The 24398-nt window shown below is 37.5% G+C and overlaps 1 protein-coding gene across 3 annotated transcripts in view; it reads right to left on the bottom strand.

Moving 5' to 3' along the window:
• The window catches only part of PRKACB (protein kinase cAMP-activated catalytic subunit beta), a 74325-nt gene that overhangs the window by 3073 nt on the left and 46854 nt on the right, over nucleotides 1-24398 (bottom strand). For all 3 annotated transcript variants that reach the window (XM_065673703.1, XM_065673700.1, XM_065673701.1), the window contains exons 2-9: nucleotides 15280-15341; nucleotides 14229-14357; nucleotides 11209-11307; nucleotides 10133-10215; nucleotides 9460-9586; nucleotides 7124-7219; nucleotides 5582-5704; nucleotides 3420-3584 (exon numbers count right to left, since the gene is read on the bottom strand). In XM_065673703.1, coding sequence (XP_065529775.1) covers nucleotides 3420-3584; nucleotides 5582-5704; nucleotides 7124-7219; nucleotides 9460-9586; nucleotides 10133-10215; nucleotides 11209-11307; nucleotides 14229-14357; nucleotides 15280-15341 — 884 coding nt within the window. The remainder of the gene's footprint in view (nucleotides 1-3419; nucleotides 3585-5581; nucleotides 5705-7123; nucleotides 7220-9459; nucleotides 9587-10132; nucleotides 10216-11208; nucleotides 11308-14228; nucleotides 14358-15279; nucleotides 15342-24398) is intronic.

The following is a 24398-nucleotide window of genomic DNA, read 5'->3' as shown; positions in this document are numbered from 1 at the left end:
GGACCCTCTTAACTGCTGTTCCTTAAAATTGAGGGAACCTACAGCTTCCTGAAGTTGACCTTACAATAAAATCCTTGGGTCTGGATACAACTGAACAGTCTCAATCTGTCCCTACTTTCAGCCTCCACTCATCTTGGAAGTTAAACTGAAATGACAATAAATGAAGATATGGATCTTCACAGACAGGGATCTGAACAGACAGGATCTGTACAGGGACATATCTGCATTTTTACTGGCTGTCCCTACAGAGTCAGGGGAAGGGGAAGAAAAGTGGAAAGGTGGAGGGAATGAAAAGGAATTGTTGCCAACTTGCAGACACTGAAATGCTATTTTAGGGATCAGACTGCTGAACTCTACCTTCACTTAGCTAATGTTAATTCAAATATTAATCCTTCTAGTCTATCACATGTCATAAAGTTCAAAATTAAGCTTAATTACTTTTTAAAGTAAGTGGAATTTTAAAATCAGCTTCATGCTGGAAGAAGGAATATGCAGGGTTCGGGGTTGATGGGAGGCAGTGATGAAAAATGGATAGTAAGGGAGGGACCAGAGAGAGTAGAAGACTGGGGAGAAGGAGAAGAGCTCTACTCCAACATGTCTAGGACAAACAGAAGTGTGAGGTATGGTACTGCATTTCTCTTTTTCATTTGACAGGTACTTAATTTATCCACCTTTGCAGTAAGCAAAATCCTAGCAACATCATTGAGGTGATGTAAATTTAAACCTGGAAATACAAAGTAATCAGACAAGTATCTCTCTTGGGGATGTCCCAAGGAGTACGTGTGCCAGAGGCAACATGGTGGGGAGACAGATAAGCAGAGCAGGCACAGCTCCAGCTAAGGCAGGGGATCAGATCATACTGTGCAACTGTGGAACTGCTCATTGCCCTAGGCAGATTACTGATGGTGAGTGTGTGTGTGTGAAAATCAGTAAATTAAAGAGGTACAGCACATACTAATACAAACTAAGGTCTGCTAACTTTGGGCGATAACATTATACACCCCCAAGAAATAACACTTAACTGTTGGCATTTATAGACTGTGCTAATTGACATGTGTGTACCCTTTTGTTCTGAAACAATGTGTTTAGGCAATTTACTCTGAGAAAATAACACAGTGTGTACACACCTAGCCTACAAAGCCACACAGTTACCATCACCTGAATTCTGTGTCTTCTCAAACTGATTTTCAAAAACTCTCTTACAACAAAGCTCAGAACACAAGAAGAATTTTAAAAACATGCTCAAATTAGATGGCTCAGACTTTTTCCTATTATCTTCACTAAGGAAATTGCTAAAAGGACACTTCAGGAGGTAACACGTGTTTATAGCAGAATACCTGTTTTGCCCTAAGTACAATCATATTATCAGGCAGCATTTTAATAAACAGCTACGCAAACAAAGAAAATGAGACTTGATCTTATCTGAAATAGTCAGTAATTAACTGGTTCACTTACGACTGTAGCCTAACAAATTATTCCTGTTACATTAGCTGCCAAGGAGATTCAGAAAAATACATGCTATGGAAGCAGCCGCTGTGAAAAGCTAGTATAAACCTTGAATTTATTGCTGTATTTCTATGACTGCTTAAATGATACTATGATCCATGCTGTTGTTTCAGCCCTTCAGTATTACAGTATTTATTCCTTATCGTGAGAAGCTCTCAACTTATTCAGCATCACTGTTCACAGTCCTTTAAAACTAGTAATAGCTATTCTGGCTGTATTACTTGCTCATGTTTTAGAATACTTCTTGTTTCTGTGGAAATAATTCTCCACACCAGTGCACTAGCAATGCTAAGAATATCCAGCACAGTATTAAAACATCTGACTTAATATTTATTACGGGGCCTTGGTGTCCCCAGACAGCATACTGGCAAATGAAACTCAGTGCACGTAAATCTGCCTTGTAAACAGGCATTAAGAAAGCAAAGATAATTACAATTCTACAATGGGGAATCTTTTCTTAAAAACATCTATACTTAATGCAAAGAATATAGGATGTGTTAATTGTACCCTGTCTTCTAGTAATTAATACATTAGTGAATAATACAACAACTGTACTGTCAATTTGTGTAGCCAAACAATCAGTTTCTTTTTATAAACTATTGTTAGTTTTTAGGCTTGGCCTTTAAAATATTGCTGTTACAGCAGCAAGTTCGTGCCTCTATAGTCAAGACTGTTAGTGTTTCAAATTCAAACCAAATCTTTCAAATACTATCATTTACCTCTAACCTTTTTGCCAATATCTAATTACATACTGTAGATATTATATATAATATATATGTTATACATACATATATATAATATATATAATACCAATATCTACAAAATTTCTCCACCTGAGTCTTCTGCGACACCACCATTGAAGTTATTTTAGTCTTCTATTGGTTGCCCATTGAAAAAAATGAAGATAATTCAGAGGTTGCATTTAAGAGAACAATTAATTCCTTAGGAATTTGTTTCCACACTAATTTACAGATATTTAATTCTACCCTCAAGGGGAGAAGGAGCTTTGGAGCTACTGAAGACAGACCTAGGCCAAATTGTTATCATCCTCATCCCTTTCTTCAGCTTCCTCTCCCAGCTCTGCTTCATTCATCCTGGAAGCTACTGATGTGCTCCCCTCTAACTGATACATCAATGGCTGCTCCTGCTCTGAAAATATTCCCAGTTGTCTCTGTTGCTTTCATTCTTATGCAGGCCCAAAGTTTATAGTTCGGATTGGGCAAGGACCTTATAAAAAGCACATTACAAATCACATTGGTCAGGCAGGTCTAGAAAGCCATTCTAAACATGCCAGAAAAAAGCAATCAGCATGGCTCCTGCCATTGCTGCAGCTTATGGAACTGCAGTCAATTAAAGCGTAGTGCCAGAAGACAAAAACTCCTCAGTAGATACTGAGGACTGAGCATAGACATTCTCTGCATGATCCAGTCCCAGTCACAGATAAAGCAAGAGCAAGAAGGAGGCGGCATGCTTCTTTAGCAGAAAAAGAAAAGCTCTAACTTTGGCTAGAGCTTCTCCGCACTGAAGCACAGCCTGACTGCTAAGAACTAGCTGGAAAGGAAAACAGATTCCTCTCTGCTGTGGAGGAGTATTTATAGATGCCACTATAGCAGGGGTTAAATAAGAAGTGAGAGGCAGGAGATGGCTCATTCTGAGATATTCCAGAAATAGACTAAAGCACAACAAGTGTTAAGAGAACATGAATGTATACAGAGGTCTAGGCTAAAATACCAACGAGAAACAAACATAATTCAATCAATATATATTCTTCAGCGTCTTTAAAGATTAAATTACTGTCACCCTTTCTCACTTTAACTACAAGTAACAGATTCAGGAAAGCAAAAAATAATCAGAAATTTAACTCCTTAAAGATCTGTAATAGTTGTGATCTGAACAGTTCTGAAGGATCTTACCTTTCTCTGATAAATGGCAATCCAATCTGTAGTTGCAAACCACTTGTGATTCTTTATGTCATTTACACCATTCTTGAGATTTCCGTATCGTTTGGTCAAATCTACCTGGAGTAAATTTCTTAGAAGATCCTTTAGGTCTGAACTGAAGTGTGATGGGAACCTTACCTAAAATTATACATCCACAACATTAAAAAACAATACAGAAGTTTGATTCTTCCCCCTGCAAACTAAACCAGCATTCACACAAAAGGAAACACAGGGCCATTTCCTATTCTTCCTCTAAAAACAAATCAAGTAGGAATGCATGAAAAGAGCGATTATTACTGTTGCACATGTACTTCTGTTTCACAGAGCCTTTACCAACAGTGTTACCTTGTCCATCCACCATTTTCTGAACTGAAAGTTTCTAGATCTGACTGGGCTGGGGAAAATGTAGTAATAATATAAAAGCTAAATTTAACTTGGTGCCTCACCAACACATCATCTCAGGGCATTTTTAACTATCTTCCAGGAATAAATTTTTAGATTATATTGTGTATATATATGCACACACACACATAGGAGATACAGTATATAACAGTATATATATACAGCATATACGTATGCTCTGAAATATCATTCAGCAATCATACATGAAAATTCAATCTGGAACTTTATGCTGTACTGTAATCTTGTCTGATAACTGAACACACCAACACGAAAGATCTTGGATAAATAATACAGCATGATTTGAAGTCACTTGCCAATACAATTCATTCAAACCTGGCTAAGAAATATTTGAAGATGATTCATGGAATGTAATTACACAGAGTTTTACTAGCAAAAGATCTGCTGATACCATTTGAGATGGCAGAGAGAAGAAAGGGGAAAAGAACAGGCAGAAAGATGTATTTGTCGTGCCTGTAGTCTCAGCGTTTGACGCTCCCTATATCCAGCTGATCAGTTATGACGTAAATGCAGAACATGGAATTATTTAACATAGAAATGTGCTGCGAAACCAAGAGACCTGATAATCATGATCACTGCTTCAGTTTATCTGTCAAGATATTCTACTCTAGTACAGGAAAAATCCACAGATTTTAATGAATATAATACCTAGACAGCTGAGCAGTAAGGAAATATTAACTAACTTTTTTTAAGTAGAGAACCAGGTGCATGAGAAAGATTAAATAAAAGACTTAAGGTTATAAAGGAAACATACTGCTAGCTGAGAACTGAATTTTAGAGTTTCCAGAGTTCACATCCAGTGCTGTTTCTGCAACCATCCATGGACTCAGTAAAAAAAAAAAAAAAAGCAGATGATCAACAGTACAAATGTTGAGCAAATTAGAGACAACTGAAAAAAAAAGCCCAAGTTTTCTTACTTTGGAAGATAAACATTTCTTTAAAAATGCATCTTAGTAAGTTAATTCCCATTTATTCACAGAGACAGCTGAGGGGTCACAGTATTACGGCAACCACCTTCTTGATTTAAATATGGTCCTAGACAGGGCCTACTGAGGCTCCTTCCCTTGATCAGAATTACAGCAGTACGTAAGATGTGGCACAGCATGTGTTTATGTAGGGACAAGGAAGAGAAGAACCATAACAAATCAAGTGAGCACAAAGAAACATGAAGAGACAACGCTGGCTGGCAGGAGAAACAACAGAATAATCACATCTCACTAAGAGCTATTCATGGAAAAATTGAAAAGTTGGAAACATTTCTTAAAAAATTTATGTAACAATGAAAGCTGAACAGAACATTTGACATGTCCTGAACTACAGGACTGCAGAAGTAAAGAAACCTACTATGGATTATGGAAACTCTTTAAAGCTTCTTAATATTCCTAGAAAAGAAAATAGCAAGGCAAATGAAGCATGAAGCTAAATAATTGTTAATAGATCATTTTTATCCAAGCATAAAAGGATATAATGCCATTATGTCTGTAAATTTAATAACTTGCAATTGAAAGCAGGGAACAGATTTTTAGAACTTTGATTTTTAATGTTGCTGTAATAAGATCCTTACTTAAGAAGCATACATTACAAACTTCTTCCATGTTCTTTCCAAATTGCTCCCCCTCTAGTAGCCATTAAATTCTGCATCTACTCCTCACAAAACCCAGGTTCTGCTAAGACAAATAACTACACTTGCAAAAATACACAAAGCCTTCACTCACCTTGCCAGACACAATCTTCTCATAAATTTGAATGGGCTGATCTGCAAAGAATGGGGGATACCCAGCTGCCATTTCATAGATTAGCACTCCTAATGCCCACCAATCCACTGCCTTGTTGTAACCCTGGATAAAAGGAGAAATACTACTGGTAGTACCATTTCTAACACAGTTAAAAGGTTTTCAGTATCTATCCATGGAACAGAAAGAAAGCAAATGCATTATTGCTTGCTTAATGCACAACTTACAAACTAGTTCAAACCAAACCAAAGCTCGTAGATTCCAACAGCAATATACTTAAAATATATTTAAAAAAATGCAGTGATGACAGTGAAATGGTGATGAAAGTGAAACATTTTGCACATATTCCTGTGCTGAGTTTCAGTGATGTCTTTACACTGATGTGACAAGATTCCCTAAGCGACAGAAGTGGCCACAATTTACTTATTTCTTTAAGTCAAAATAATCTTGTTAAAGAATTACTGAAATGTCTTTCAAAGCTTAGGAAAATTTCATTAAATACAACAATACTTCCTATACTGTATAACTTTTTGCTTGGTTATCCACGTTTCAGAACACTTGTTTTCATATTAATTCAACTAGCTACAAGGGCTTAAGTTTAGCTGTTATAGACTCATTTATAATAAAAAACTCCACCAACCTCATGAATTTTGTGTGTTCTCTGAGATCTTTTACAAAGCTCAGGGCTAAGACTTGGGCTTTCCTCAAAAATCTACTATGGAGAATTTGTAGTACACATACTGCAATTTATTCTGCTGCTTTAGCTACACAGGGGCAAAAAGGCTGCAAATGACAAACATTTTTTCCCCCAGAAAAAGTATATTTTGTTTACTTTTGGACCTGCAAAGGGTATTTAAACTGTATATTAAATGCACATTTTAGCATTATGCATTATGACTGTATCATATACAGTTCATAGAACTGCTTTTTACCTTTACAAAACATGAAGGGCTACAGTTAAGCACCTATATGATAAATAAGATTTAACACTCAGTGCAAGTAAAGAGACAAACTCCCCAATGGTAAGGTTGGACTGCATGTACTTTATGTGTAAAAGCAGTGGTTTGTTACGTTTGACTTCATGTAAAGTGCCTTAAACCTGAAACACTCTGCAACTAATTATTTAATAACTAGTGACTCACCCAATGTGGTTCTTGTTAACTCTGGAGCTCCTGTTCTAGTCTGTTAACACTTCAGAATGTGATCATTCACATCTGGTTTCTGACAAGGATGCTAGTTAAATCACCTCACTAGAGATTCCTTAAATCCCTTTTTACCTCAAAAGTTACATGGCAAACGTATGTAGAAAGCTGTGTACAGTTACGTGAAAATCTCTGCTGTGGAGTACATTTTAGCATACTAAAAAACACAAAGCAACAACTTCATTTTGTGTAATTATCAAGAGTTGACTAGTCAAGATTTGATTTTTGGAAGTATCAGCAATTGGTTATGCCTCAGAGTTTAATAATGGGGTGGTAAGTTCTAACTGTGTCAAGTACATGGCTAAATAACAAGACAAAGTACCTTGCTGAGAATTATTTCAGGTGCCAGGTATTCTGGAGTCCCACATAACGTCCAAGTTCTTCCTTTTACTCTTTTTGCAAAGCCAAAGTCCGTGACCTGTCAGCAGAAGAAATAAATTGTCTGCAAGTGCATTTCTACAAAGAAATTTAAAATCAAGTACTTTTGAAGTATTTTGGAAAGCCATTTTATACAGAGGAAGTATTTGCTTCTCTAATCACATAGTATCATATAGTCAGATGTACTTGTAATAGCTAGTCCTTCTGATACTTCTAATTCAAACCGATAAAAGGTTTCTCATGATAAAATTAATAACTAACAAAATACATCTTCCTCCCGACACAAGCTTCTATTTATAATTTAAAAAATCAGCGGGAACTTCAGCTCACTGATCTCCCACATGTACTCCAATTACATTAATTTTCTTACACTTTTCAATCAGACTGTTTATACTGCTGGAAGTTTAAAGAACATGAATATGAACAAATATTTATCTTTTTCTTTAGTTAACAAATACATGAATCACAAAAAGGGTCACAATATCTGCCAGTCATGTAAACTTAGAATTTTATTGCATAAGTGCATAAAGGTTACATGTAAAATTAGTGTGGGAATAAGACGACATGAGAGAGATCTTTCTGTAACTTCTGATTTTGAGTATCTTTGAAAGCATCACCAGAGTCAAGCTTGTTTATTTGAGGACTGGGGCAGGGAAAACGTAGCAGTAACTGTATTCACAAATGGCAAGTTCTTGGCCATTATAAACTCCTCATTCTACTTGTCATGTTTTCTGCAGTAAGTTTCAGAACTTCGTATGTGATGATAGCTGTGTGACATTTGCTGGGCTGTATTGCAGAACACACATGAAGTCAGGGAATTACATGTGAAACTCTGGGGTCAGTTTCAAGCCATTAAGTTTGGAGATCTGTTTCTTTTGTTTCCTCCTTTGTACCTTTTTCAACCGCTTCCTGAGAAAACATACTATATCACAGTGTTAATAACTGCTTATCATACAACATCCTATGCTGATGTTTCTGATGCACTGCTCTCACAATTAAACAATTCAAACTCCAAACTATCAAGGCAGCTTTTTTTGCTTTGTTTTTGATAAAAACAGCAATCACAGCTGGAACTGAACAGAGAGGATGACGTACTGACTAGACAGACCTGCTTCAGTCAGCAAAGAATCATTTCTGTGTTTGTGAATGCACAGTCTACAGAAGAAAAATACACTGCAGACATGAGACAAACAGTAATGGCTTTCAAATTAAAAAAGAAAATTAATGCAGTTTCTAAACAAAATTTAGTTGGAGCTGCAGTATCAATGTATGAACCCAGCCCCCTCTCTATTCAGAAGCAGAAGTGAACCAATTTCACAAGGGAAGAGTGACTGCTGGACCCATTATCATTTGCATTATGCCCACTATCACAAAACCATATTGTTACACATACAGAGTCACCAATTCTGAAGCCATTCATAGCTTTACATTAATGGTGCTCCCCAACCACATTAATAAAATTTGTACTTCTCCCTACAGTGTTATTTTCCATGCAAGATTATTTTACAAACAACATACGATATGTACCCTTTCTACTTCTCTCATTTTTATTATGTTTTTTTTTTCCTGTTAGATTCTGCTATAGTAAAAGCTGACACAATGAGGAAAGACCTGATCCTATCATTTAAAGACTGCAAAGCACTGCAGAGTGCTTGTTACTGTATACCACCTTTTGGTATACAGCTGTAACCCATTTGCCAGTTATAAAAAAGATAAGAGCTAAAAGAAAGGTAAGCGGGTGCCATAAGAGGCTGTTGTAAAACCAAAGCTGCCATCTGCAGCACTGCAATTCTGATCTGGTCTCAGCTCAGCTCTTACTCTAGATGTGCCGCAAAGGTTAAGACTCTTCAAGGGTGGGATTCATCTGAATGAAATGAAGTACTATAGTGTTGGTGTCGACATCTAAGTTGGTCATCCTAAGCCATCTATACAGACAATACAGAGAACCAGACATTTTAGGGCACTGTCTGTCATGTTCTAGGGCAGACATCTAAAATAGGTCAGATGAACAGAGCCATGTAATCACCTACTTCACACCACAAACCCCAAGGGAAACCTTGACAACTCACTGAACCACAGACAACTCCATTGTGCATACATAATTTTAGTCAGAGGAGGTAAATTCCAGTGTTTTTAACCGTTACTAAGCAGTAGGGCATTTTAATGCTCCCTAAATACATGCCAACCAGCTTCAAGGCTATTTATTCTAAACACATTTTCTAAAATCACCTAACCCTACTGTAAGATAAAACTTGACTAAATATACAAAGAACATCATACCTGGATGTATCCTTGCTGATCAATTAAAAGATTTTCAGGCTTTAGATCTCTGTAGATGAGGTCTAATGAATGGAGGTACTCAAATGTTAGCACTATCTGAGCTGCATAAAACCGTGCATGTGGTTCACTGTGAAGAATTAAAAGAACATTAAGTACCCCAATGCTATGCTAAGAATACTGACACAACCATGTAACTGCCAGGGATGGACAAATTAAGTATCTTGTAACAGATTCTTTTACTGTGTAACAATGAAAAAAAAAGATAATTTAAAAAAAATCAGCAAACGGCAAACATTTTAGAATTGACACAATTGCTTCCTGTATTTATGTCTTGCAGCTGAAATACACATGCGAATCAGCATGAACGTATCCCAAAATACAGAGCTTAGACTTTTAAGTTTTACTTTTAGAAACTAACATCAATTTCAGTGAGCACAGGAATTCCAAGATTCTATCCTGCATAAATCACAAATGCCTGCATTAATTAACTTAAAATTAACAAATAATTATGAGGTTTTCATAGCCTGACTAGCTTCAGCGCTGAAAGAGGAGTAACTTTAATGCATTTAACCCTCCGGAATTTTTCCCTCAATACTAACAAATTTTATAAAACCCTCTTCTCAATTTAGCAACATAAGCCTTTTTAAAGGACTAACATCATTAATGCTCTCACCTGAACCTTCCGATTCTTCTTAGATGTGAAAACATTTCACCACCAGGAACATACTCCATTACCATGTATAAATTAGAATTGTCCTAAGGAAGCAAGTAAACACACACAAATACATATTAGGCATGTTACAGTCTCTATAATTCCTACATACAGTATATTTTATTAAAGAATGTAAACTGAAGATTGTAGCCATCAAAGGACCTTAAATATAAAGCAAAACAGGTACAAATTCTTCGAAAATTGCAGACACACATGACAAAAGGAACATCGTGTATGTCAACAAATCTATTTTCAAGTAAATCTGAATAATCAGTGAGTTCCTAACACAGAAAGGTGTGAAAGTGATGAGGAAGAGAGGGTAAGATGCCTGCTGCAAGACAAGACCTTGCACTCTTACAAGCTCAGAACCTATAGACAGAGGTATTCTTGTCTCTCACAGCCCCTGCCCCAGACTTCAGAACTGTAAGGACTGAGGTAGAACATCTTTGCTCATTTTAACTGGTATTAACAAAGAAGAAAGAAGGGGAAAAAAAAAAAAGGAAGGAATTTTAGAGGACACATGCAATTTTCTACATTAGGAAAATACTCTGATTCTTTACAGACAGACTAACACATACTGCCATGAAATTAGAAACTATCGAATGCTCCTTCTGTCATGGTTAAGATTGTCACTAGGACCTGCATCAGATATAAATCTCAACTAAAACAGCCTACAGAACAATTACAAATTTAAGATTCAATATATTGGTATAGAAATACATCCTTTGTGTTTTCTCAAAGACAGAATGACGACTACAAGCTCTCTGCTGCACAAAAGCCATTTTCCCTCAAAAAAGGCAATCTCTAAGAGTTTTATTTATTTATTTGGATATATCCTTTCAGTCATCACCTGATGACCCTGCATGTGTGCAAGTGTACACACAAGTGCAGGAACTAAAGCTCAAGACCTGGCAACAGTGCCATGTGAAGCATCTTTGAAAACTTTCAACTATTGTACTATAAAAGTTAAATGGTTTAACATGTTTGAGCACACCCATCACTGAAACCCAAACAACTACTTTGAAAATAATGATTACCTTAAAAGAATACTCCAGTTTTACAAGGAAAGGAAAGTTCACCGCTTGCAATATTCTCTTCTCATTCAGTGTGTGTTCTATTTGCTTCAGTTTGACGACCTAGGAGAGGAAAAACAGTCTTCAGTTTGACATTTTACAGTTGTTGATAGATTTTTCAGTGTAAAACAATTAGTTGAAAGCAAGCTTGTGACTTTACAGATAATAAAAAAACCTTAGAGATTACTAGTACAACAGGAGTGCTAAGGAAGGATTAAAAAGTCCAACAGCTTTAAAGAGTAATACTGATGCAATATGGTTCACAGGTTAACTCCTGAAATAGTGTTTCTTACTACTTGCTAAGAATAGGAATTGGTAAGGAAAACACCTCTGTTTTCTTAAGAATTGTTTGCATTTGTAATGGAGACACTTCTGCAGCTGGATGACAGTTCAATAAAATCCATTTGGTTCCTGGACCCTTCGCTAAGAAAGGCAGGAAATTGTGTCAGCCACATTTAATTATGAATTTTGTTATCTGTGGACAGGAGCAAACTGACTTATTTGATGTAGCTCACACAGTAGTGAGAAGACGACTAAGGAGAATACAAATTCAAAACTGCCATTCTTATAAACAACTGTTACCTCTGCCAGACCTTTCCGTGTGCTTTGCTTTCCTGCTTAGCAGAAGTATTAAAAATCTAAATGCTAGCTTCTTGGAACCCATTATAATGCTAAGCTGCTAACAAGGCAGCAAATGGCAAATTTCTGATCACTGCTTTTTCTCACCAATTAACAACTGGTTTACTTGTGTTAAACCCCAACATTGTAAAATCGATTTCTTTCATTTTACTTAATCCCTATTGCACAATATAGATACATCTCATTCTGAGAATGGCATGATTTCCAAGTTATTTCTCCTTCCCCCAAGGAAACAAGGAGAAAATACACAAAGAGTGATCAAAACAAGTCTGGTTTTACACGTTTGGAAATCAAATCTAACAGCTACAAAAAACAGATAAGCAAGATATTCCAACCTTGACCAACACTGTGTTTAAATTTAACTTTTACATTCAAAAGGCAGAACCTAAAAAACCCACTACTGTTTTGAAATAAATGTCATACAAAAGAAGTACGGAGTTAAAAATATTAACTCTCTTTTGAATCACAGATCTTTAGGGACCAAATAAAAATTTTGCTCAAATCAGCTCATTTGTGTGGGAAGCGTCTGCTTCTTCCCTAAAAAAGCTATGGTTCTGGAATTACCTTGGTGATGGAAGCAAGCAAGCTAAGGTTTTAATTTGATATTGTGAAGCATACAGCTGCAACGCTAGACAAGACTTTTCCACCCTTCCTCCATCTTCTGCTTGTTAGATGCTGGAGGGCAATGGCAGCAGCACCACAGGCTGAACCCGCTGCTTAACACTTCGGAATATCAAACTGTAACCTCAGATAACACAGCTTTGCTCACATTTAAGCTCAGGCTCGGGGCATGTCTAACGACAGCTTCCTGTAGATCAAATGGTATCTTGTAATGTCAGATTCTCCAGCAGCCTGTTTGTGTCTAAGCTTTTGTTAACAGTATTTTCTTTTCAAAAAACAATTATTAATGAAACTAGCCAAGCAATAGTATGTTACAGCCTTCCTAAATTAAACCAGACAAATAAAAGACTAACAACCTTACATGTAAGACTTCTGGCTACATCAACTTCTATTACATATCATGATGAACCAAGCATAAGACTTCATAACAACACAACATGCCTTCCCTTTCTTCCAAGTAAAATGTAAATGAAAAAATCACAGGCAGCCTGCAAGCTGTCTAAGTTTAGACACCTGTATGTTTTCTAGAATATAGAAAGAGACAGAAATAGGCTCTCCCTAAACCACCTTCTATTTTTGTGATTCATTAATAGAAGTTACCCATATAACACTAATATATTTCTAATAGAATACACAGACATAAAATTATGTATGCTGAGTTGAAACAGTGTGTATTTCATAAAGGACTCGTTTATGTCACTGCCATAATTCCATTATCTAAAATTACCCAGGAAGGTAATAATGCCTGAGTGCAAGAGTCCACATCGAGATAACGCTGACTTCGTTTTATCAGTTGCTGATTTTTAAGTTCTCTTTGCCAGATTAATATTTTCTTAATACGATTTTTGTTGCACAGTAGCAAAGTTATTTACAGTGCCTTACAAAGTAAGAAAAGCTCTTACATTGAAAACGTAAGAATCTACTAATCTAACTAAAGTACTTCTGAAAGGCTTGTCAGAATGGTTAAAAACTAACTGTATTGATAAATTCCTTTACAACACATCTCAGTATTCTAGAATTCTGTTTTATTTAAAATTTAACCTTTATCAAGTGATGCCACTTACTTAATCCAACAGTAATAAGTAATCGAACAGTAATAAGCTGTTAAATCAGGCTGGAGTAACAATGCAGATTCAGACTACAGCATTTAAGTTTTCAACATAGAAAATGTCTACTGTCACAGCTGTTCTGAGAGGTTACTGTTCTATCTACGCAGTTACGAGAGGTGCAACGGGATTATTGCATAATTATGCTTACAAAAGTCAATACCTCATGGGATCAAGAATGGAAAAGAAATTTTTTAAATTATGATTTACAATTGAAAATTTTGTTAATTTCTGATCCAAAGAGTCTTCCAGAATTTTGAGCTACACTGTGAAGGTGTATTTATTTATTTATTTAACTACAACATTAATTTTGGTATAGGCCATCTCACAAAAACCTAAGCAAAGAATTTAACTGACAATATTTCACTAATGCCTTGGACAGCACTTAGAGCCTCTTCAGCCTGCCAACAGCATTACTGGGAGTTGTAAGAACCTGACACAGCCTCAATAGCTGAATCTATAGGTTCAAAAGAGAAAGCCAAGCTTTTCATGTTATCACCAGTACTCAAATGTGATAAGTAAAAGCACAGTTGTGCAACATAGTTTAGCCACAGTTACCAGATCTTGATCTACATAAAACTCTTTTGCACCACAAAACCCACTATGAGTTACACCAACCTTCTGTTTGTCCAGTATCTTCATAGCATAATACTGTTCTGTGGCTTTATGTTTCACCATCATTACTCTCCCGAATGATCCTGTTCCAAGGGTTTTTTGCCTCTCAAAATCATCTAGGCCAGCAGTATTCTACATGTACAAGGATATAATGACATTATTTAATATCCAAAGACAATTTTATCTGTATGAACTGAATTATTTATGAAAAATAATGAGTAAAATTACATTTATCAAAGACAACAATAGCCAACTATACTGTTGTTACAATTTCATGCCTGTCAAATTTTAGGAAGAGATTTTACATTGTACTCATTAAACCAGAAAAATACTTAACTGAATTGTATCAACATTTCCATAATTTGTCTGTACAGATGACACATGCTTAGTAAGAAATGCAGTAAACAGATCACAAATTTAACATGCAGATAAATAACCCCCTCATACTTCACAAACAAGAATATTGGAACATGCAAAATACCCCAAGCTCTAGAGACACTCCTACATTAGGGCTGTCTGGAGAGCGTATCACTGAGTAAGTTTTCAAAGACATTCAGTACAAATGCTGCTTTAAAAACAATGACCCTTTCCCCAAAACCCAAACTACGTTCAACTTTTCAGAGATGTCTCTCTGACAAGCTCCTTAACCTGCCCCAAGCCCTATGCAGTAGACTTAATAACCTCAATTCCCCTTAATATCATGGAGGCAATTATTAACAGGGTAGATGGCAGACGTGCCAATGCTTATTGTTATAAAAAGCCAGCTGAACCATGCCAGTAGAATATGAGTCTTGTCATGTTGATGGTGAAGATCATTCTCTGTAAGTGAAAGCTGTTGTTCAATATGAGCATTTCATTGACTCAAACCTGGAGAAGGCCCAAGAGTCTTTGCTGATGAACTCCAATAACAAAAACTGACATTAAAATTGGAAACTCCTTTAAAAATTGCATTAAAAATTATTTCTGTTTTCCACACCACTCATTGCAGGCTGATAACACATCACATTATACAAAAATGCAAAAGAAAATTACTGAATGCTTAAATGACGGATACCTGAGGGGGGCTTTCCCATTTTCTTAAAAAGTCTTCTTTGGCTTTGGCTAGGAACTCTTTCACTGAAAGCAGACCAAAAAAGTACAATTTAATTAGTGTAATTCGTCATGAATGCAATGGAGATGCTTTGTTAGCAAAATATGCAAACTTCATTATCAACTTATTTCTTCAGCTTGTAATACACTATTTTCTCCATGTATGAAAGCAAGCACCAATGCCTCTAGAGCTTTTACAGTATCTCCAGGTGGTCTCTAAGCTTTCTGGAGTAACTACGCCATTCTACAGAAATTCTACACCAGCTCTATTATCTCACAATACTGTATACGCAAGCAGGCTTTAAGGTGATGCAAGATGTTCTTAATTCAGCTGGGAAAAAAACACAAATACCTGACATTTACAACAGCCATTCCACAGACTTTTAATAAATTTTTGTTAAATAGAAGTTATATTTTCTTTCAGCTGCTTAAGCATTATGCCAATCTCATTGCTTTTTCCCCTCATCACCTTCATTTAAAGGCTGTTTGCAAGCTCAACTAACAAATGGACAGCATTACTGCAAGCAAAGACAAAGCACAGGGCTACACTGACACTGCACATTAGGCATGCCCACAGTCAGAGAGTAAGAATTTTTAATATTGATTTTCCATTGAAATCGAAGGAATGTGTAAAACTCCGGATGGCTATTTAAAATGTGCACCAACAGATTTCGTTTAGATCATCTTTCAGCTGTTCTATTTTTTTTTAATAAAGTCTCAGCAAGATCAAGGCAGATTACTTAATGCACTGTCATAAATAGGAGGTGTTCTAGACATCGCTGAGGTTCTGAAAGAGTCACAGAATCAAGAAGAAAATATCCTACTGTTTTTGTGTTCTCTGAATTATTTCACATAATAGAGCATTAATAACAGTGGATTTTCTGCACTGTGATGTTCTGCCACAAGCAACTTCTAAAAATACTGAGCAGTGTGCCAAGATCTTCTGGTTAATATCTAGAAATACATGTTTTAGCAACTATAATTTACCTTCCAATGGCCATTAAAAAAATAGGTTTATGGGGATGTAAACAACGTGATTCTGCTGAATCAGAACTTTTTTGTGCTTTTCAAAGAATACTGGAGTCTACACAGAGACATCTCTTAAAATTCTCTTCTAGCACTGGTAGAGTTACAGCAGCAGTAAAAGCAAAGGGGAGCCCTGGAGAAGGCCCATCAGGAATTGTTTTGCGCTCCTTTTTAACTCCCTCTCAAATGCGCTATGGGACTCAACTACCACAAATACCCAAGGGAGGTTTATGGCTCCCACAGTCACTGGCTCTAATGGAGGAGCAAATAACTGAGATTTCAGAAAAATATCAAAAGTTCTGCCAGACCTCAAGGTTCAAATAGTGTTTAAAGCATGAGATCCACTCACAATGAGACCACAAGCAATATCAGAGAGGAAGAACATATTTATTACCCTAAATGTATGGCTCCGCAGAGTAAGAAAAAAATAGTTTGTATCAAAGGAATTATTTTAAATTGGTATTAAAAACATAGTTTCTACCAAAGGACCTATTTTAAACTGGTATTAAAACTCACTGTGAGTTAAAAATATTTTAGTGGGTAGTCAGTAAAAATGCTTGACATATTTATCCTGTGTGGGGAAAAACATTTCCTTTGTTTTTAAATTATGAGGGTTACTCATGTAATGACTTCTAATGATCCTAATTTGAGAAAAGGACAGGATTTCCTGTGGCACGAAATAATTTCTCAACACAAAAAAGGGAAGCTAACAGTGTCCAAATTCATGCCTGATGATCCTTCTTCCATTCAGGAGAACAGGGATTACTTGGTAAAATGATGACCAGTGATAAAGTTTAAAACATCAACTTATATCAAAATGGCATGAACATTATTTTCTCTTAATGACAAGAAAAAAACCCCAAAGATGATCATTAAGATTGCCAAAAAGCCAAGCCTTCAAACTCAAGTGGCTCTAGCTTAGAAATGAACGTTAACTTTTATACTATAGAGCATAGCCAAACCATGAGATAACTGGTCTCTTTTTATGCTATTACAGTACATATCTTAAATATTTCTCACACTATCTCCATCGTTCATATAAATATTTTAAGTTTCCATGTATTTTGCACTGAAATATAATTTACTCTGTATTTATGAAAACAATGACATTTACATATAGTCATCTTTCTGTTCTGCTTTTGGAATAAAGAATGGTGTCCATGAAAAAATGTGATGCAGCTGGAAATATTCAAATTGTGGAAGCATGAGAAAAATCTTTCCTTTCTAGAATATCAATAAGCCACAAACTCTCCTTCAACTGAACTTCTACCTTATTTATTTTCATCCTTTTTTCTTGGAAAGCAGCATTGAACACATTTTCAAAATAAAGCTATTTATATGTCACTCACCTATCTTAAAACTGCTATCTTTTAAAAATGATTCCATATTCTGTGGTGTGTTTTATTAGAATTACATTTCCTTCCTAATGGGTCGAACTGTGCCTGTTCTCATTTTCAGAGGTCACCTGGGCTCCTACACCACAACATCATTTGGTATGTGATTTCAAACGGAATTTAGGCAACCAAGTGCATAGACTTCAGTCACTTCTGAAAGTAAGACCTAGAATTTGGAACAGGATAGGTAGTTTTGAAAAGTCTCTCTCAATCACAAAACATTAGCTCTTGCTACGGGAGGACACATTTTGTTTCCACTTTTCAAGCACAGAATCAAGTTACACCAACTAGATAGTAGCGTCCATTGGTATTACTGTGATGATTCAAAAGAATGGGTTTATTAGATGATGGCTTAGAAGATTTCCTCAAGTGCACATTTTTAGCCACCTTATATTGGGACAATGTGACTCGTTTGCTTTGCTAGTCTTTAAACTATTGCTAGCATCTATGACTCTGGGCACTAATGAAGGAATGAGCATACCAAAAGTCTCTATAGGTTCCACAAGGGTTTGCAGGAACATTCACCCACACAGATGAGATGATGAAGAGAGGAAAGAAAGAGAAGGAAAAAAGAAAAAAAATTTATGCATTTCCACAATAAACACATAGAAAACACAAATACATTCCACCCGTTCCCCTCCCCACTCAAGAACGGACCCTTTAACAAACCAACCCTTTCCCACACAGACAAAATGACTCATGCTAAATCACAGAATGTTTGAGCAAAGAAAAGAGGAAAAAAACAAACCCAGAGGCAGCTAAATTCAGTATGAAAAAAAGATGATGCATCACAGAAATAAGCACAGCTTACAAAACTTCAACAGATCAAGCTGGCATCTTTAATCATTAATCTATTCCAGGACACACATCCAAGGAACTGTTGCTAACAAAAGTGTATCTATCTTCATCGCAGCATGCTGGATCACAATAAAACCTGTAATCGGGTGATCTTCCCACTACTTAGCACTTTGTTCCAGAAGACAGCATGTGTGAATTGCATGGCATGTGGCGCATAGCACAGAAATGGCAAACAGTCTCCAAAAAAAATTCACAATCAAATCTCAGTTCTTTTACCCAACACCAGCAAAACCCCTCAGAAAGCCTCAACTGCACAGCCCAAGTTGCTGTATGCAAACTGGAATGCACATGGAAATCCTGTATGGTCACCATACGATGAAATGATTTAATTTTGTTAAGACTGTCAAAATAAAAAAAGAACTCAGGAAAGAGATGTTGACAGAAAGGTTCCCATAAACACTGAAAAGCAAGGATCACTCTTAGACAGTTGAGCACAGTAAAGATGAGGGTGCAAAGAGTACAGCAAAGATCAGCCAACAGACCCTATTCAGACTGGTTTCACCGGTACGGCACAAGCTGGAGCAAAGGAGGCTGAAACTAGAGGAAGAAAAGCTCTTGCTTTACATGAGTAATAGCACTGGCGAGGGTGACAGCAGCGCTCGAAACAACTGGACACGTGTGAGAGTCTGAACTGAAATCAGACTCCACTGTCTCAAACATTGGTATGAGAAGCTGAAATGGGACTCAAAAGGTCCATTGACCAAAGAGATGGGTGTGAGGAGCTGAAATGGGACTCCACTGTCTGAGAGATGGCTAGGAGTAACTGAGGTAAGACTCCTCTGTCGTTATCTCAAGGGTTGGTGCAAGGAATTGCTGCCCATTATCTCGAGGATTGCTACAGATATGTGCAGCTGAAGAGCTGGCTGCAAGAGCAGTGAAACTGGATGCTCGTGATTCACCAGCCATGTGCAGTACATGGCATTAAGAAAAGAGGTACTCCCCCCAAAATATAATAGACGGGAAAAAGGTAATCGCCGTGTTGGACATCCTCCACCGATGACAACGACGGACCCTGGACGACTCCCATGACTACAGATGATGACCGCGGGCCCTTGGGACGTCGCTGAATGCACAGTGGTGACTATCTCTCTGCACTCTTGAAGGCTTGCTTAATTTCTATCTTTTTTTTTTTTTCCAATCTGTCCTATTGCTTTTTTATAGTACTTAATAAACAAACTGACCGATTATGGTACTTGACCGCACTTGCATCTTAATTTCACTCTGGGGATCACGAACAAAGTATTTCCGACAGTGGGGTTTTCTCCAGCTGGACCTTGACGACGTGTCAGGAAGCACAGCAGCTGGAACCGGAGAGAATGCACCAGTGGTCCAGAGATTGAGTAAGGACAAACACACAGCACAAACCTAGCTCTCTGTGCCCAGCAAGAACTATTGCTGGTGGAAGCAGCGAGTTTTGTGCAGTGCAAACACCTGAAGCATATAGTAGGAATATGGAGAAATTCAGAAAAAGGCTGTAAGAAACAGAGGACTCACAAATGAAAGACTTCAAGCAGTTTTGTAACTTCTGCCTGCTTCAGTTCAAACCCTGGTCAGAAGAAATGCTACAGGTGCACACAGCTGGACAAGATATAAGCTATCCCCCTCATACAAAAGGTGAAGTGGGACTTTGCCTGCAGAGAGCTGTACTCAGAACCAACGCAACACGGTGATAGGCAGGAAACCTGCTGTAAGAGACTTCTAAGGGAAGTGCAACTCAAGATCCAAAGGTTCCTAGGTAATACCAGCATACAAAGAACCATAAAAAAGAAAAACCCAAACAACTAAACCCAAACCAAAGCAAAACCCCTAAACCCACACAAACCCCCCAAAAGCAGATTGTTATCTAAAAGTCTATTCACACAACACACAGTATTTTTGCTTGGGTTACTGATTAACGGTTGTATGAAAAGTTAGCAAGCTTATAATAAAGAACTGTTAACAAAGGGTATGAGTACCATCATGGTTTAAAAGCAAGTGAATCCGAGGAAAGCTCCTGAAAAAAAGAAGGGGGTTAAGACCTCTCAGTTGCAGGGATGAAATGACAGGAGAGGGGAAGGGGTCGCAGATGGAGCAGTCCTGAAGAGTTACCTTTAATTACTGTGCCTTTGTCCCTCCTCCCACGTGCACTGTATTTGTTATTCTCAGGCACCTATTCCACAAGAGCTAGCAAGCCAGATTTTTTCTTTTTTTTTTGGGGGGGGGGTGGCAGGGTTGGGGGAAAGTATTTGGATAGGATTCAATCGGATTCATGGCAAGAAAGCAAGAACTAAACTGATTAAGACTAAACATTGGGCACCACTACAAACCCCCATCTGCTGTGTTAAATGCCAATCTCTACTTGGTATTTAAAATGCCCTTTATCAAAATACAATTCAATTTCTGTTCCAAAATTGTAATATAATCACTTGAAGTTAGAATCCAATGAGCTATTTAATTAAATCTCCAAATTCCATGCAATGGAAAAATGAATATAAATTAAGAGATTCTGGTAAATATACATGTATATTTCATTTTTAGACAACCAGTATTTATAGCCTTAAACATTATGGAGATGCATATAGATGCCTTAGTGCATCCTGTGGTTATGGTACCATATTTCAGAAGCAAGTTGGAAGAACATGATTCAAGTTAAGTCTCCCTCCTACAGGATTAACCAGTCACCTTAAGTTTCTTTAGGTTTCTCTTTATTAGCAGGGGTATTATCATGAGACTCAGAAAAAGATTTCTCTATCCTGGCAAGTGTTTGCAAATGAACATAACTAAGTGTTAAATATTATTATACACTCAGAGGAAGTAGTGGGAGCACCAGTTAACATTTTAATAGCTGGTGAAGTGAAGGGAAACACTTCAAAACACAAACTAAAATGGTACCATTAAACAGACTGTTAACAAGCACATAAGGCTTTGCTGCTCACGATATAAAACCAATAGGGATAAAAAGTCCAAGGTGATATCAGCCTGGTAGAGGGCAAGTCAATCTTGCTTTAGCGCTGCAGTGAGACACGCATACCAGCCCTCTTGTGAAAAACTGACCAGCTATGATTTTGTCTTGTTTCTGCTCTAAGAGTTACAAAGTCACTAAGCCTAGATTAATAAACTCTGCATCAATTTAATCTCTCATTTATCAAGTTTTTCACTTTGAGAAGAGGGTTTTGACCTTATATTTCTTTTAAACACTATGATAAAAAAAAGGGGACGCAGAACAAACTAACTTGCCAGCTTCAATGGCTAAGAACTTTTCCTTCAGTTCACAACAAAACAAAACCACAAAACCAAAACCATCTGGTGCAGTTCTGGAGGAGCCTATTTGCTGGAATACAGAATATGAATGACCATGTAAGAATTATTAACTGCATCCAAATGGAAGCGCTAATAATCTAACTGCATGCTGTAAACATTTCTATGGAATGCTGGGAAGGACTGGTAGGAAACAGATCAGAAGGGCATGCAAAAACCATGGACTAAGTTGGGGGAGCAAAAGGATAAACAGTAAATTAAGACCAATTACAGCTGCAGTGCCCAAAGACTGAAAGAGAGCAGTGGAACTTGATTTGGCAGGGTGAGGCTGTGGGGAACATGCAGGAATCAATTTCCAATGTGCAACAATTAGGAAATACAGCTTGTACTTTTTCATTACAACTTGAAATTTGGAACACAGGCAAAATCCTTCTTTAATCCTATCCACATTTTTAAAATTTTGAGCTAGATGGTATTTTGCCAGTTCTATAAAAACAAATTTACAACAACTAAGTGCTCTATAAAGAACCCAGCTTCTTTTCCTTCCCCCTTCCCTCCCCTCCTTAATTTTTGTCTTCAGTGCTACAAGACTGTAATTTTAAGCTGTAAAGTTAAAGCTGAAGTCCTAATGTTCACCTCTCCTCTTGGCTTGGCTGGCTGGCAAGAGCCTGTAAAAGAGATGTGACAGATTTAAACAAACCAAAACAGGTTTTCACTACCAGAGATAACTTTGTTAAATTCTGAGGGGTAGACACTCTACTGTACACAACTACTGCTGCCAGACTGACTTTCTTCTTCCTTCTGTTTTTAGAGAGAAAAAAAGTTAATTTTGTTTCCAAATCCAATTTTCAGTCTTTTCCCCTTATTTTTTTTTCCTTAAATCACAAAGTACAGGTCCAAACAGAGGGACTGAACCTGGCTAATGCTGAATGTACAACATGACAGAGAACACGCTGTGGAGACACGACCAAACCCAACTAACAGAGTCACTCAGTGCGAATCCCCAAAATCTTGCTTAAACTCCCCCAAACTTATGTAAATCAGTAAATTTATTCGGTCACAAACATACCAAATCTTGTACTAGCTCTGCTCAGCAGAGTTGTACATGTATGTCCTGATTCAATCATTTTCCACCATAAAAAATACAGATGAGAAAAAACCTCTGCTTTCTTAGTCTAAAGGAGAATCTAGACCCAATTAAAAAAAGTGGCTCCTCCCTTGTCCTGGGTTCAGCAGGAGCAGTCATTTTTCTCCTTCTTAGTAGCTGGTGCAGTGCTGTGGTTTGACTTTTGGCCTGGGAACAGAGCTGATAACACCGATGATTTTAGTTACCGCTCAAATGTTTTAGTCTGACCAAGGACTTTCTGAGCCTCACGCTCTGCCAGGGAGGAGGGAAAGATGGGAGGAAGCAGAGACAGGACACCTGACCCAAGCTAGCCAAAGAGGTATTCCATACCACAGCACGTCATGCCCAGGATGTAACGGAGAGTTACCCGGGAGGGCGAGTGCACTGCAGGGTTGGATGAGGTATCGGTCGGTGCTTGGTTGGGTGGGGTGAGTTACCAGTTGGCTGGTGCTGAGGTGTTGTATTCTTTCCTCTTGTTATTTCCTTTAGCACTATTATCATTGGTGGTAGCAGCAGTGATTTGTGTTATATCTTAGTTTCTAAACTGTTCTTATCTCAACCCATGGGAGTTGCATTCTTTTCGATTCTCCTCTCCGTCCCTCTAGGAGTAGGAGGAGGGCAAGAAGGGGGGGGGAGTGAGAGAGCGACTGCGTGATTTATGGCTGACTGTGTTTAAACCACGACGTCCCTCAAAAAACACACAGATAAATGCCAAAAAAATGGAAACAACCAACCAAAGCCTCTGAAGTGGTAAACGCTCCACCCCTGGCAGTGTTCAAGGCCAGGCTGGACAAAGCTTTTGGGCGACATGGTCTAGGATGAGGCATCTCTGAACATGGCAGGGAGGTTGGAACTAGATGACCTTAAGGTCCTTTCCAACCCAAACCATTCTATGATTCTATGAACCAAGCTGGGATCTATTATTCAAATGCTAAATTACTGGTTATATGGAAGATGTCCTCAATGCAGACAAGCAGAATAGCTTAATCTAAACATCCAAGCACAGGACAGGACTTAAAGTCTCCTGCAGATTCCTGGTGGGAAAGAGGTATTCCATCTCTTCGGGTATTTTGCTCCTTCAGGACTCATTCTTAACCAAGCTTTCTTTTCAAATTAAAGCATTACTAGCAACCTTTTGCTGATTGATTAGAGGCGATTTTTTGTTCCAGTTCTCTGAGCCAGCAGAACTGGCATCCAGTTAGTTCTGGAATATGTTAAAACTAAGCTTTACAATGGAGTTTCTCTCATTCCTTCTTCCTGCTCTTAAAGCGTTCATTGAAAGGAATTATTCCAGACTGCTGGAGACAACAGATCTGTAAATCTGCTTCCTCTCTTGCAACAATCCACACACTTAGAGGCTTAAAAGTGCAAGAAATAGTGTTTTGATTTGTTAGACCACAGTTCAGTGTTCAGTATGGGCAGGTATAAATACAAAGTATCCCA

Source organism: Lathamus discolor, chromosome 3 (genome assembly GCF_037157495.1).
Source record: "Lathamus discolor isolate bLatDis1 chromosome 3, bLatDis1.hap1, whole genome shotgun sequence".
NCBI lineage: Eukaryota > Metazoa > Chordata > Aves > Psittaciformes > Psittacidae > Lathamus > Lathamus discolor.
Note: the sequence above shows the minus strand (reverse complement) of the source record. Positions and strands in the feature narration are given on the sequence as shown.